The 15,761-nt window shown below is 49.4% G+C and overlaps 5 protein-coding genes across 5 annotated transcripts; 2 read left to right on the forward strand and 3 right to left on the reverse strand.

Moving 5' to 3' along the window:
- Positions 1-778: 778 nt before the first annotated feature.
- On the reverse strand, positions 779-2,873 carry N7484_010399 (uncharacterized protein; the record flags this gene model as incomplete). The annotated part of the gene is made up of 2 exons (XM_057120786.1): positions 779-2,500; positions 2,616-2,873. 2 exons carry the CDS (start codon positions 2,871-2,873, stop codon positions 779-781), a joined length of 1,980 nt encoding a protein of 659 aa, XP_056966540.1.
- A 3,349-nt stretch (positions 2,874-6,222) lies between these two features.
- N7484_010400 (uncharacterized protein) lies at positions 6,223-7,407 on the forward strand (the record flags this gene model as incomplete). The annotated part of the gene is made up of 2 exons (XM_057120787.1): positions 6,223-6,438; positions 6,493-7,407. The coding sequence occupies 2 exons, from the start codon at positions 6,223-6,225 to the stop codon at positions 7,405-7,407; spliced, it is 1,131 nt and encodes a 376-aa protein (XP_056966541.1).
- A 438-nt stretch (positions 7,408-7,845) lies between these two features.
- Positions 7,846-8,834, reverse strand: N7484_010401 (ribulose-phosphate 3-epimerase RPE1; the record flags this gene model as incomplete). Its single annotated transcript, XM_057120788.1, has 3 exons — positions 7,846-8,124; positions 8,229-8,480; positions 8,592-8,834. 3 exons carry the CDS (start codon positions 8,832-8,834, stop codon positions 7,846-7,848), a joined length of 774 nt encoding a protein of 257 aa, XP_056966542.1.
- Positions 8,835-10,441: 1,607 nt separating this feature from the next.
- On the reverse strand, positions 10,442-11,492 carry N7484_010402 (uncharacterized protein; the record flags this gene model as incomplete). The annotated part of the gene is made up of 2 exons (XM_057120789.1): positions 10,442-11,090; positions 11,143-11,492. The coding sequence occupies 2 exons, from the start codon at positions 11,490-11,492 to the stop codon at positions 10,442-10,444; spliced, it is 999 nt and encodes a 332-aa protein (XP_056966543.1).
- A 2,641-nt stretch (positions 11,493-14,133) lies between these two features.
- Positions 14,134-15,339, forward strand: N7484_010403 (fungal specific transcription factor domain-containing protein; the record flags this gene model as incomplete). The annotated part of the gene is made up of 1 exon (XM_057120790.1): positions 14,134-15,339. One exon carries the CDS (start codon positions 14,134-14,136, stop codon positions 15,337-15,339), a length of 1,206 nt encoding a protein of 401 aa, XP_056966544.1.
- Between the last annotated feature and the right edge of the window lie 422 nt (positions 15,340-15,761).

Genomic DNA, 15,761 nt, shown 5'->3' on the forward strand with positions numbered 1-15,761 from the left:
GATATGATACGCTACATCGACCCTCGTCCCTTTGTTGTCTATGGAAGGAAGTTGATCGTCGAGTTCATCGTCAGCCCCAAAGTGATCCTGTAAAATACACGTAATGCCAAGGCGCCGACTCTCCCGATCCGGCAATTCGGAGCCGTAATGCTCCGTACGGATTTACGGATCCCCAACATCGGTACTGGTACATCTATCATATTTACTGGACCAACCATTACAATCGTGCCACATATACACTACCCTAGGTTTCTATATGTGGAAACATTCCAGAGAATTCCATTGCTAATGCCATGATAGAAAATAATAATCATTAGTTGCTTCGTCGCTCGTGTCAGTAGAACCAGCCGGGTCTTCAAGAACCCGAAATTGAGTAAAGAACGACGAACCCCGGATTGCAGTATTCATGCAATGTGGAGCAAATGGAAATGATGTCACGCTGCGCCAAGTCGCCAAACCTCAGAGCCTTCCTTCCAAAATTTCATGCCCAAATGCATGTTTATAACCATAATCAATACCAAAACCCCTTACAAGCCAATCCCAATGTTCTGTTCAACTGAATGCGGAGTCATGCCCTCTCCAAATGAAATGCCACCCAGATCCGGTCCGTATATACCCACAATTCTCAAACATATACCACATACCATATACCGCCGATACCGTGAAAAATAACCATATCACACATAAATTGCACCCGTCGACCAACATGAATTCGACAGGGAAGAAAGAAAAGGAGGATTAACTCGCCAAGAATAGCACAAACAGCAACTACGACCGCTCACATTACATACGACTCCATCTCCGGCGGGAATGGAGGCTGAGAGTCCATGTAGAACGGGACATTGAGCGAGGGATCCAACTCATAGCTCGGGACGGGGTACGGATCATAACCATGCATCAGGGCAGATTCCATCCCGTACGAGACGTGGGGGCCCATGGAGCGGGGCTGCGAGTGCGCATTCACATGCGCATTCAAACGAACATTCGGCTCCTCGTGATCCAGATCAGCATCATCAAGTCCATGATCCTGATCACGCTCGTTATCGCCAATACACTCATCAAGGACCGAATCGGACCTAAAACTCCCACATTGCTGCTGCTCATATTCGAGCTCCAGCTCAGCCTCCAATTCGGCGCTCTCACGTCCATTCCTGTTCTCACCGGCCCTTTCAACAGTTTGTCTCATCCAATGCTTAAGAACATCCATAGGCGGATGATTACCCCCACCCTTTCCACCGCGTTTCTCACTATCTTTTCCTCTTCCCCCACGACCCCGCTGACAAGGATTGAAATGCGTACGTCGCAAATGCGCCGCAGCATTATAGTTCGCGCCATATTTTTTCCCATTTCGGCACGCCTTGCAATTAGCCAAGAAGCTCTTATCGGGTGAGATGTCGACGCAGACCCAGACTTTGCGGACAGTGGCATGTACGCGGTCCATGTGGCGGCGGAGTTCGTGTTCGCCGTGAAACCCTTCTGGCTGATCTGTGCAGAGGCGACAGTACGTCTTTTGGCGGGGTGGCCGGTGAATTGAGGCTTTAGGTATGGCTGCTACTTCTTTGGCTGTGCCGTCTGTGGGCGAAATGCGGACCATCTTGTGTGGCATTTTGCTGTCTTGGAGGAGAATTGTGCCTGTGTTGCTGTCGTGGGATTCGCGCTTTGGAGCGATAGGGCGGGTTGCGTGAGCGAGTTGTTCTTGAGTGCGGCGGACTGCACGGGAGGATTGACTTTCTTCCGTTGAGATGATGGGTTTCACGTCTACTGGAGATGTGGCTTCGGTTTCGGATATGGGGAGGGTTGATTGTTGGAATGACGGTGGGAAGGAGGTTGTACAGGGTGCAGAGGTGGAAAAGGATGCAGGGTAGGTAATGGGGAAAGAGGTGGAATCTAGGTCAGGATAGACGGGGGAAGGAAAAGGGAGACCAGATGTGGATGTTGGCACCCATTCTGGGGCGATGGAATAGGGAGCCAGGTCCAGGTCCGCGCGTGGAGTCGATTGATCAAATCGGAAGGTGTCGAAGTGGTTGATGATGCTATCGGCGGTTCCGCTGCGAGTCATCTCGACGGCCGTCGGGGGAGATATATCGGCCACGGGGGAAACTTGTCCGTCGTGGAGTTGCAGAGATGGTCCAGTCGATCCATGAGCGAGGCCGAGCGACAGAGCAGAACCAGGACCAGAGCCAGAGCCAGAGCCAGAACCCGAGGGATATGACTGGTTGTCGGCGTCGTCCAATTGCAGATGCTCCGTATATTCGTCAGGCGAGTACTCGTCGATGACTTGCTCAAGCGGTTGCGTCCTCCGGGATTCGAAAGAGGGGCCCTTGCCCATGACCCCGGCGGGCGGGTGCCAGTGGGAGATAGGGATCTGTTGACTCTGGGAGCGGACCATAGGCGCCGTATGCCGGTAAGTCGAGAAGGAGATACCCTTTCGGGGTCCATCAGTCGTGGATGCTTGGGAGAGCGCGCGCCTCAGCTCGACGGTCACCGGGAGATCCGGGGTCTGCCAATCGTCAATCCAAAGATTTTGGCTGGAGAGCAGGGGAGGGGAAGAGGAAAGCGGAATGGGATATTCTTGATCAAAGGGTGCGGGAGCAAGAGACCAAGGTCACACATACGGTGGCTCGCCGTTTCGCTTGCGGAAGACCAGAACCAGAGGGGACCGTCCGCGGGATAGCATCCTGTCGAGTCCGTTTGCCCGTAATTCCGGGGGTCGCGTCGTCCCGCTCGATGGCCGGGATGAAAGGGCTGATCCGACGACTCCAAAGTTGATTTCGTTGAGCTTCCGGTAGGTGGGAGTATCGAACCAAAAATGCTTCGCGGTACCCAGATATGGCCCTGGTGAACAGTTCATCTTCGTCCTGATTGAACGTCATAGTGGGGATTTAACCCTGCGTTGACCCGGAGGTGCAGCCGAGCTGGTGTATCAGTATGCGAAAGGGGAGAGAGATCAGGAACCACTGAAAAGTGCCAGAATAGGTAGGTGTAGGTCGGTGGTGGTAGTCGTACTCGTTCGTCGATGCTTTCTATATAGATCATTAGGAGCCGCAAATCCCGAATGAGGACCCGCACGTACGTATTTCCCCAGAAAAAGTGTCTTATCAAGGTCCGATTCCGATCGAGATTGTCGATAAGGAGAATGGAAAAGGTGGAAATGGGAGATTAAAAAGGATTTACAGATGAAGAGTTTGAAGTCAGGAAAGATTGGGCAGCATGAAGGGAAGAGAAGAAGAACAAAAGTCCGGAAATGAGAAACAGCTAACTAGTCCCACCGAATGGATACGAAGTCCACGGGTTAATGACGGATTGCTATAGACAAGAACTCGGACAATCCTGTGGATGAGAAAGTGGAGCTTAAGGTCTGGACCATCGAGTATTATGATGCGTATTATTACCCAGGAAAGGGGCTATACTGTACATGAAATCTGTATGGAACATGCTCACGATTTTCTTGATCCCCCACGTACAGCACTCTTATTTTCTCTGGTTGGTTCCTCCAACGCACCACGGGCAGACTCGGTGGTGGGAAAACCAGCGGATAAAGTGAGGCAGCGAACCGGATCGCCCCGAGCGTGACCCGACGCCCACGATGCATACTAGTCAGATTAAATAATCAAGGGGGGATACTTTTCGTCTCAAAGGGTTTTGGAAGTGCAAGAGATACCAAACCTCCAGCGCCAACAGCGGAAAACGCTGGTGCCCACTTCTGCCCTGAATATTCGACCTTGTGTGCCTCTCCTTTTATTTCCCACACGGCACTGCTAGAGATACCCCCCTCTAAATCCATTGGTTTCGAACTAAGAACAGGTCGGACGTCTGAATGGATGCCACGTCGTCCAGCCTGCAGCTGGGGACTCAGTCGGGCCCTGCAGGTGACTCTTGGTGGACTCTAGGTTAGAATGGGGTGGCTCTGCGCCCAATTGTTGCCCGGTGGTGAACCGTTATGAAGGTCCGTGGGAGAAGCTCCCGCGAAGCGTACCATGGTTCCAATCTATAATTGGCACGAGAAGAGCAAACCATCGGATCCCAATAATCAATAATCAAATCCCCTATAATGAGACACTTCTCGTTTTTCAGGGGCGACCTGTTTCGACGATCAGACGATCTTGGCGCTAACGATACGCGATACAGAACAATAGTCAGTATGGGGGCGTCTAGCAAGTCACACCGAAAATCCAGTTTTCCTTTTAAACCAGCGGTAACTGCGTTTCGCCTGCTTTCCCTTCTTCAGCATTCATAGGCGATTAACAGATACCGGCCCGCAGTGGAGGATCGACCACGCAGTTGTCAACCCAATAGCGATCAGACTGCACCGCCCAATCTTGGATTGGCTCCACGGCTCCACGGACGAGTGAGAGTAACTGTTATCTGTCAGTTTTGATGTGTCATGGCACTAACTAGGGTTGTATTTCCTCGGGATCGAATCAATGTTGCTTCTTTTCGCTTAGAACAGCTAAAACAATACGAAGGTACTGTTTGGACCGCTTGATAGACCTTCAATTATTTCGTCATGGAACTCCACAGACGGTGTATCATTTTCTGCCCAAGGGACCTTTAATCGGCGTTCTGATTGGTTGGCGATGTTCTTGTTCTGTCCAATCGGGCTCGGCGTCATTATACTGAAGTCCGACGACATCATCTTCGGTCGCATTAGAGCCATAGTTGTCTGAGCCAGAAATGCTTTGGGCAATGGATTTGAAGTCACCATATCTTTTGGTTACAGATCACCAAAGTTTGACAGCAGACATGAAAATCTTCCGGCTGAGCTCAGGCCGCAGGATCCATGTTGATAGAACCTGCGACGTCTTCCTAACTCGCCAAGTTCCAACCAGCCTCCTAAATGGTCCTGATATAGCATCCATTCACATCTCTCAGTGGCCCTACCCGCCGCAATCAGGTTATGGCCGAATCTAGGTTTACGTACACTCGGTGTTTCATCGGCGAGGTTGACAAGGCAGACTGAGGCCACCCGTGCGCAGCATGTCGCGTGCGCTACGTCGCGGCCTAGGACTGCATCTCCCTTGAACACGGGATCCAGGTGGCGCATCACAAAAGCGTACAACTCACGATTTTATTGGAGCTATAGACGCATCACGCAGCAACGGAGCCATGGGAACTGGAGTGGCTGATTGCGTTTGCTGATTGCTATAGTTCTTGCAGACTAGCGTGGATGGAGACGTTGGCGCGGCAGCAGTCAGCTTTTAAATCGCCGAATATATGTGACACTGGGGCTGATGCTGTCCATTCTGATCGCGTGGTCCGCCATCCCTGAGCTGGGCTAAGAGACCATGCTGCTTCTGGCGGCTCTGCAGTGGAGCGAACGCCGTCGAGGGTATCTATACTGACCGCTACTCTGCCACTCTGCACAGACTGGATCCAGTGCATTTAATTTTGTCGCACTAACAGTTTTAGACAATGGGGCTACACGTTGGCTTTGGCGGTGTGTATCCGAAAAGTATTTGGGGCTGGACAGAGTTCTCTCTTGACCCTACGCTTGTCCTGTTGCGGACCTGACTACGGTACGATAGGCAAAAATGAAGACCAAGATCAGGTTTGCTGAGTTCACCTGGGAAAGTACGGGAGACAGGAACCGTGGAAGCCTATATTCCAGAAGGATATCGTCTCGAACTAGCAGCCCATGGTTCAAGCTCAGAGGCGAATTTGTCGCAGGAACGATTAGGGAACACGAGCACAGCTCCTGCACACAAGTTGACCCGTGCTAATTTCCATAAAGCTAATGTCTGGGCGCTGAACCACGGCAGCAAACCTAGAGGTTGCTATTCAACCAACCACTGTTCTCGACAAGAAATCAGTGACGGCAGCGGAACTGGGTCGGGCTGACGTCAAGTCGCCACGCCCGGGGCAATCTTGGAAAACGCATTGAAGATGTGGAGAAAGCATATTAGAAAATCGGCCAAGTAGCCGCGAATCAAGGCGAAAATGATGAATTTGGTTTGTGGTAAATCAAAGCGTTTGAGAGAATAAAGCCTACACGTGATCCTTCCCCAGCCACGTCATAATTTCAAGGAGAATCAGTTTCACGCTGCACAAAGGCCTTCCATATAATATATTATTTTTGCTTCATCACTAGTTGTTTGATGTTCTCCATCTGGATGAATTGCCCCTGACCCATTTACCCCTTTATTTACGATTTACGATCAATCTCCATCAGCGATAAACTTACCTTCTCAACCATCCCACCACCCCACCCCTGAGCGCTTCACCATGTCCGACTCAACCCTCTACCTGTACACCTCGCTCACTGCGGGGTCTTCGCACATCATCACTGCAACTTCCCGCATAGAAACTATTCTCAAGGCGAACAAGCTCCCTTTCCGAGCCATTGACGTCGCCACAGACGAGGCTGCCCGCAAACTGTGGGGTCGTCGTTCCAAGGGCAAGAAGTTGCCCGGTTTGGTCAAGTATGGCAACATCGTCGGAGTACGTTCATCTTTCTCCTATTCGCCAGAAGAATAATGACTAACTCACCCGTAGGACTTGGAAGAAGTTGAAGAATGGAACGAGTTCGGCGAGCTGCGCATGGTGATTAACAGCGCTCCAGACCTGGACGGCATGCCGGCTACCAGCTACCCGATCGCCGCGACCGAAGTACCCTCCACACCCAAGGAGCCCGAACCCAAGACCCCCAAGCCCTCTACGATCAAGATCCAGTCCCCGCCGGCGAAGACCAAGCCCGAAGAAGAGAAGAAAGACGAGACAGCTGTTCTAGCCCTGCGACAAGCCAGCGCCGAGGCCGCATCCAAAGCGAAAAACAAGACAGACGACAAGAAGGACGCGACCACAGAGCCCGGGTCTGAGGAGGTCCAATCCACGAGTCCCACTACCAGGCAGCGCAAAAGCTCCGTCGCGCCTGAAATGCCCGAGGCAGTGCCGGAATCACCCAAGGGAGCTAAGAGACCCCCTCTTCAGTATCCTGAAGTCGCGGCTGTCTCGTCTGCCAACTTCCGTGCGGATAATGCCGAGATGCTCGGTCTTGTTGGGCATCACCGTGGGTCGATCATTTCCGTGACGGACAAAGAGGAGCAAGATAGGGTTGTGAAGGAGATTCGGTCGTCTATCTCGGCGGAGGATCCCTCTGGCTCGTTGGAGGCTTTGCGGAAGGAGGCTGCGGCGAAGACCCAACCGAATGAGACTATTGAGGAGAGTCCTATTGGGGAGGATATCGAGGCTACTAAGGCGGAGGCCGAGGTTAAGGAGAAGGAAGAGAAGAAGGCTACCGAGAGCAAGAAGGATACTGCGACCGAGACTAAGGACAAGGATGCCACCGAGCCCGAGGTGAAGAGTAATACCAAGCTCAAAGACCAGGACGCAAAGGGCGAGACCGAGGCTACTATTGTCCCTGCGAACCCCGCGGCGGAGAGCACGGAAGCTACGTCAGCGATCGAGTGAGGGGCTTTTTACAAAACTGTACAGGAGGAATGCGCGTCAATTGCGATGTTTTTTGCATGATACCAGTGAGCCCAATTCAAGCGTAGTCATAAGAATTGAAATGTTTATTTTCTTATTCTCTGTAAATTTTCCGAATGCGATTCATAGCTCATGATTAAAACGAATACACCCCATAATGAATAGGAAAAAAAAGAAACAAATCCCTTTATGGCAAATCAAATCAAACCCGCAAAGAGAAGAAGTCGAATAGCGACAAAACTGTTGAGAACACCGAAACCCCTTTTTGATCATCGAAAGGACCCCACCAAACAAACCCCCACTTTGAACAAAAACATTCATCCATAGCGGGGCAATGCTAATAACAATATGTAATCCAGAACCAAGCCTAGCGGTTCACACTAGATAGTCTGAAGTTCAAATTCAAGCTCAAGATTGCGCTTAAGCAGAACCAGCCTCAAGACCTCTCCGCTTTTGAACAGCATCTCTCAATTTCGCAATGACATCAGCGGGATCCTGCGCGCCAAAGATCGCAGAACCAGCCACAATGACATTGGCACCTGCATCAGCAGCCTGGTCGATCGTTCCGAGACCGAGACCACCGTCGACTTCGATGTTCAGTTCGGGATAGCGTTCGCGCAGGGCCGTGACCTTAGGAAGCTCGGAGGCCATGAACTTTTGACCGCCGAAACCGGGGTGGACTGTCATAACGAGGACCATCTAATCGCAGAATTGTTAGCGCATGCATTGCAAACCGGACTTCGCTCCGAATAAACGTAAATTGTAGAATCCAGTGTAGAAGTTCGAAGGCTAGCGGTACTCACGTCGGGTCGCTCAGACAGATCGGGGCTATCCAAAATATCCCACAGCACATCAACGGGGGTATCGGGCTTGATAGCAATACCAGCCTGCATTCCCTCGTCGTGAATATACTTGATTAATTGGCGCGGCGAAGTGCGCTGGGTTGTCTCCTTATCGGTAGGATCGGTAGCAGCCACGGAAGAAACAGCAGCTTCATAATGGAAGCAATAAAGATCGCAACCAGCTTTCTGGAACTCCTTCACCCACTTATGAGGCTATGCGCACAAGATAAAAACATTAGCTCGAGAAGCTCGAGAACTGCGGATTTATTCCGAGGAAACCCGGGAAGTGAAAGCAACTGGAATTGGGTAGGCTAGCTAACTCACCTCCATAATCATCATGTGGCAGTCAAATGTGCCGCGAGCACAAGGCTCAAGCGGACGGTCGACGCAGCCGCGGATTTGAGAAACGACAGGACACCCGATGGTCATGTTTGGGACGAAGTGGCCGTCCATGATGTCGACGTGGAGCCAGTCGGCGCCTTGCTCCATCTTTCTTTTGCAGTCATGGCCGAGATCTGCGAAGTTGGCGCTGAGAATAGACGGGGCGATGATGGCGGGCGGAGCCATTTTGGAGTATGGGCGGATTGAATGGGGGGAAGAATTGAGGGGAAGGGGAGAAGTAGGGGGGAATGGGGGAGGAGGCGTAATAAGGGTAAAAAAATTTGAATCGGGTTATTAAGGTGAAGCTCCCGACTCTATCGTGTAATCGTGTTTACATCAGGCTGAGTGGCAACCCAAGGGTGGATATGCCGGGTTCGCCGTTCACCGTATGGATCCCTTGTTCAAAGTACCAAGTACATTACGTAGGTATTTGGTGTTTAAAATCGATTGGGGGAATCTTGAATATAGCTCCCTCTACACAAATTTCTTGAAAAATAATGCATTGCCTTCTTGATTTCATGAAAAATATCCAAGATAAAAATCTCCAAATGATGCAAACGACTTTGATAAGGGCTTGGCTCCTCACGTGGACCCCGGTCGCAGTTAATCTTCAACGATCGTCGCTGCAGTCTATTAAGGGCCTTACATGTACATGCAAATGAGATCCACTCAACGTGTTCGCTGCCATTCATGTAACAGTATAACGATCGCAATGGAGTCAGGGGATTCTGTCCTGACAAATCACCGTCATCATCCAGGAATACCCGTTTTGGACATTCCGGTTGACGTGAATCGTGAAAGTGAAAAATCATCAAGTCTGCTGACCGCAAGCTCAGACAAGGATGTTGGAACCTTCGATCGCCACGTTTCTCATTGGGGGAAAAGCCTGGAATTCCCGTCGAAGCTCAGGAGCTCTACCCACCAATCAGTGCCCCCCATGATGCAACCCCTTATGAAGTGTCAAGTTTGACAGTTCATGCTGGAAAGCTTTAGCTATATAGTCTAAATATTTGTGCAAGTACATGTTATTGATTCAAAATAAAGTGAAGGGAAGGTCATTCGAGAACATCTCACACGCATCCCTCGCTCGCAGGGTATCGGCCTCGGACCGACACGGTCATCTAGTCGGAAAACTCCCTCATAGGCTGGTAGTGCACCTCCAGTACAATTTCAATAGCCGTCACGATAACCGCTCTTCGGTCATCCGAAAATGGGGATGTATTAAATGTGTGAAAAGCGGATCTTAAGCATAAAGCGGGGATGCAACAGCACATTGCCAATGTCCCGGCGCACTGTGATCCGAAACCCCAATGCATCCCACATGATGGACCGCCCCAGGCGCCCAACGGTTTTATAGATGATTTGTTCCTGTTTGCTCATCGCGCTATCGCTAAATGACACCCAACATCATTGATATGGATTTTATGATCCGTCATCTCGTTGGGATACGCCACAGAGGGGTCAAGAAAACCAGTATACGTCTAGGCTCATATCTACCTACCTGTTCTTAAATTGAAGCCACCAGGCGAAAAGACTCAGAATCCGTAGTTGAGATGATCTACTAAAGTCCAGACAAAATGCTTGTTAATTAATCCCAAACATTGCGTCAGATCCCGCTGGCTCTCAGACACGTGTAGGTATCTATAATTGCAATTCTAGAACTGTCTCGGATCTTATCCCTGATAAGCTATGTCTGCAGTCAGGGCCCATGCTACCAGCAGTTTGTCATTAAGCATAGACGACGGGTAAACCCGTTCTGCATCTTATGGAGGAAGGTGTAGCGGGTTCATTTGCTAAGACCTAGCGTGGGATTGCATTGAAGGTTGATGGATCTGTTTTCCGCCGGTAGCTTGAATGATCATGAGGAGAGTCAAGGAGAAAGACGCGACGAGGAACAGGGCTGACTCGATACCGTTGGACAGCAACGCGGCCCTGGTTCCCGTTTGACCGGTCTGGGCAAACACCTTGGCAGCGTAGTACAGAATGATGTTGACACCAGTAATCTGCTGCATGAACTGCAGTCCCATGGCCAATGCGGTCCGACGACGGTACTGCTTGCTGACCAGCAGCGAAAGGTAGGAGGGGGCAGGTGTCCCTCTCTCGTACTCGACAACGACTCGAATTTCTTCAAACTCTGACTGAACAACAGGTGCGTCCTGGTCCCCCTTAGCGTGGAGTCTAGCTAAAACCTGTAAAGCTTCTTCGGAGCGATCGTGCCGGAAAAGCCAGCGAGAGGATTCAGGGCGGAACAGCACGATGGCACCGACGACCGCACCAGGTACTAGCTGAAGGCTGAAGCACATGCTCCAGGCAGCATTGCCCTGAATATTTGCCGCACCATACTGAACCCAGTATGCGACTAAAAGTCCCATTGCGATACCCAGACTCATCATCGAAGTCATCACGCCACGAATTTGTGGAGGTGTAATTTCGGCAGTGTACCTGAAAACAAGTTAGCAAAAGACAAATTTAGCCGGAGATTAGGAAAACGTACAATGATATCGTCTGGAACAAACCACCAGCACCCAATCCATTGACTACTCGTCCAGCAATAAACATCGGTTGATTCTGAGAAGCCACAATAATAGCCTGGCCGATCAGGTAAACAACGACACAAAACAAGATGGTGATGCGCCGACCAAAACGATCTGAGATCAAAAAACCAATCATCAAAGAACCGCCAAATTCACCAGCTAGCAATCCCGCAGTCATAACGCCCTGTCGGAAGGCAGAGGGGGTACCAAAATAATCCAAAAATTGGGTCATGGTGAGAATACCACTCATAGAAGCATTTTCCCAACCATTGGCAAAGCCCGCAATGGCTGGAGGAATAGCATAGTACATCAGTAGCCATGGTGAAAGCCCGGCACCTCAAAGACAAGAGACAGACGAGATGAAAACCCGAATTCCCACGGGGAAACCCCAGCCAAATAACCGGGGATCTCATTCTCGCTTAAGGAATGCACTCCGAGATGTGGGGAGGGCTAAGCTTCTGTGCCGGCTTGTTTTTTTAAGGCCGGCTTGGCGGATTATATCATATCCGGGTGTAGAGAGAATTTCAGTGGTTCTGGTGCAAAGGCCGATTCCGGGGAATGTCCGAGTCGGTAAACAATCTGGAGAAGTGGGGTAAGGAGTTCGGCCTCCGAAATCCCCAGATACAGTCTAGAGCATGGAGTGGGCTTATTCTTGGCCCAATTGTATCCTCTCATTCCATGGATTATGACGCCGGTGTCTTGCTAGCCCGTTAGATACTTTCTATGTCTCTCATCCTAGATGGTTTGTATGGATATTTGCTTACCCTTTACCAATAACCCAAAGCTGCTTTCTATCTGCTCCTGAAAAATGGCAAAATAAATCCATTAGAGACACTTGCTGTAAGCATTGCTATGGATATTCTCGGGGTTTGTTTCATTTCCCTCATTGGCACTTAAAAGCTTCCCCGGGTAGCAGCTTCCTTTAATCCAGGAATAAAAGTGATGCCGCTAGTCACAAGACAGCATTAAAGTTCAAAGAAGGATTTTGCCGGGAGTGAAGAATCTTCGATCCTGAACAAACCCAGTCCCATACCATTGACTCGATTTTAAAACTGTAGGCACTCTCACTTTATCGAGGAAATATTCTTTCCAACCAAGACACAACCATCCCCCCCACAAAATCTTCCATGGTATATATGAGTCTGAAATCATTATTTGAACCTTTACTGAAAGGATGTTAAGCCAAAACATCTTTTGCACTCACTGCATTGTCCAAGCATTCTTGGGCTATACTTGGACCTAACCTGGAAGATCGCTTTGCAACAGTCGAGGTCCTCAGTCTAGAGGGTTATAGCGACCCATTTGGACATGCCTACTATTTAACGAATTCTTCCTCGCATGTGGAAAGCGAATATTCATGTATTTTTGGGTGTGAGATCCCAATCAAATTGATTTCTTGTATGGCAATGGATCTCGTACTTGGTGAACTAATTTGAGCCCTGCTCGCCATGTAAAGGTTTTTACCGCGAAACCCTCATACAATTGATAGACAGATATGTTCTTTTACAGTTGTGAGATGGGTATCAAGATTGCGCTGAGAAGAGTCTTGGACCTCGGGAACTTGGTATTTAGCGCCCTATGCGAGAGCTATGGAGGAACTTTTGAATTGAAGCTTGAAGAAGATGAAGCAACACACCTATAGGTTTGGTCATTTTAGAGTGGATATTAATTCAATTCCGGTAGTATAATAAATCTTCGAAAGGGCATTGCAATAAGATTCTCGACCTCGACTTCCAACTCGGCAAAAATATTTCTTTCGAGGGTTTCCAAAAATGTCTATGAAAGATCGTGAACTTGGATGCGCTTGAGGAGTTCAAATTTCAAGGTGCCGCAAGCCTTGGAAATAGCCAACTGTTCCGCAAATCAGCTCCTAATAAACCTTCCAACTTGATTGTGAATATTCAATGTTGCTACACCTAATTGTAAACCCAATGTCAACAGAGCATCACGTGATGCATTCCCCGCGGGCCTTTCCGCGGGGATCCCCACCAGTACTATGCAAATGTATCGACACCAAGTGAATTAATCCCACTGCAAAGCCAGGGCTTTCAGTTTCCTGTCTTGGAGCGAACGTACCGGAAGTAAATTTCTGAATGAGATCAGAGGCTGCCAAAATGAGCCAGTCTAACAGAGAAGGCCGGCCCTATCGGTCACATTTACACCCGGCGTGCTTCTCCTGCAAGAAGCGCAAATCTCGCTGCAAGACGCGAGATTCCTCGGACGAATGCATCATGTGTCAGGCTCATGGTACTAGATGTGTATTTCCACGCTCTGACCATAGCTATGTCCGTCGACTCTCTATCTCACCACGGAAGTCACCAGCCATTGCGAGGCAGCGACGCATCACGGACGATAGTACACTACACGCACGGCCTTGTCCTGATCCACATGATGTGTCCCGAATGGAAAGTCCAATGATAACGTTTCCTGGACTAGATCGCATTCCTGCAGCGCTGGAGGATCCTCATCTTATGCCACCTCCCTTGGGAGATCAGCACAGAGCCGAAGGTTTAACTAATTTAGCGGGCCTTGTCGCGGAAGCTGAGCACAATACCTCTCACATAGTGAGTCCTACAGTTGCAGATGATAACGAAATTTTGGAAAGCTATTTATCAGCCGTTCCTGTTGCGCGGAGATGTTTGGTACCGACAAGTCCATCGTCAAATCGGCTGCTCCGGCCCGTACGATTTAACATTGTTCCCAAACGACCTTTGGGCGTCACTGCCAACCAGTCGCTTGCAGCGTCTAAATGTGAGATTATTGAGAAATATATTGATCCCGACATCAATGAATATTTGAATTTGTTAGTACCCAACCGAACTTGCATTTCGAACTATGCGTTCATTCGAGTCTTACGCCGAACTCTCAGGTTCTTCCGAAAGGCTAATGTATGCTTCCCATTATTTGACGAGCATTTGTTCAAGAGTGCATATTCTTCCCACAAAGGCAAAATGTCATCCGCATTGCTTTGCAACCTATATGCCAATTCTCTTATCTACTGGAAGGACTCGCCTAAGTTGCGTGGAGGGCGCACTCCCGATGTTCGATTCATATGGAACCAGGCGAATGAAGCATTGCATTCGGAACTATTCCTCTCGCCCGGATTATCTACGGTCATGTCTATCATTCTCAATGTCTGCGGGAGACCAAGTACCTCCATGTTTGGCAACGGGGGAATGGTTGGGACAGCAGTTGCGCTATCCAATGCACTCGGTCTAAATAGAGACCCATCGGGCTGGAGTATATCACCACTGGAGAAGAGTCTCCGAATACGAATATGGTGGCTAGTGGTTCTTCATGATCGGTGGTGCAGCCTGGCATATGGAACACCTGTACAAATCCACAGAGCACAATATGATGTGCCGTTTCCATCAATTAGTGATATGTGCTCAGCCGGTGCATCACCATACCAAAGGGAAGCAGCCTCCATATTCATTGCCCTTCTCGGTTTGACGGATGTGCTCGCCCGCTATCTAGAACACCTGTACAGCGTGTCGTCGGACTCGGCGTCCTTGGGGCTTTCCACATTCGACTTGGAGCAGATCCTCAGCGAATGGGAAGAAACCCTGACAGGCGATATCCGTACGCTGATTCTACGAGGAACGAAACTTGATGGGCCTGGGGCGGCCAACCTCCGACTTGCTTACCTAGCTGTCAAGCTTCTGCTCCGCCGCATCCAACTTGGTCTCAGCAGAAGCCATGTACAAGTAGAGGAAGAAACTAGCTCCCCATTTTATATGCAAGCCCAACGTGCAGCCGAAGATATTGCCCACCTGATGCGAGAGATGAACGAGCCACAACTCGGTGGTTTCTGGATTCCTCTCCAAGCATTCTCGATCAATTCTGCGACGATGTTTCTTCTTCGAAGTGGTCTTCGCATTAGGAACCGGACTCAAAATAGTCCACTCAAAACCGCAAAAGAAACGATCGCTATCCTTCAGGCCCATCGTAGAAACTTTGATTGGGATTTAGCGGATGATTGTCTTAATCACTGCAGTGATCTGGTTCAAAGGATAGCCATGAACAATCCACAAATCAATCCGGACCTGCCTATTGAAGACTTTTCATATTTCTCAGAGAATCTCGATATAGATCCATCTATTTTGGATGACCTGTTTGAGGGAATAACGGGGGTCTCAGAAAGCCTTGATATCTGACATTTATTTAACTAAAATATGTTAGCATAGCACTCAGATATCCATGGACCTAATTTTGAGATATAAGTGTACATGGCCAATTCAAAAACTGTTATTTGAGCCGAAGTGAGGACCAATACTTCCCGACAAGAGTTTGAGGTGCCTGTATATTACTTGTCAGAGATAAGAGCCATTTGTTTTGCCGAAAATTTGGCAATTTTGGCTTATCTGATTCTAACTTGATTGGTAACTGATGTACCGGAATTTTCCCAGTGGCCGCGGCCAAGCATTGACAACTACTCCGCGGGCCCTTGATTGGCCTTCTGGTAAAGAACATCGTCCTTCTTCAACTGGACCGTTCGATCATCTAATGGTGATAATATATTCTTTATAAGATGGCTGCTCACCCACCCCTCCGATCAGAAGTTTCTAGGTTCTTAACT

Source organism: Penicillium longicatenatum, assembly GCF_028827895.1.
Source record: "Penicillium longicatenatum strain IBT 33135 chromosome Unknown contig_7_segment0_segment0, whole genome shotgun sequence".
Classification (NCBI taxonomy): Eukaryota; Fungi; Ascomycota; class Eurotiomycetes; order Eurotiales; family Aspergillaceae; genus Penicillium; species Penicillium longicatenatum.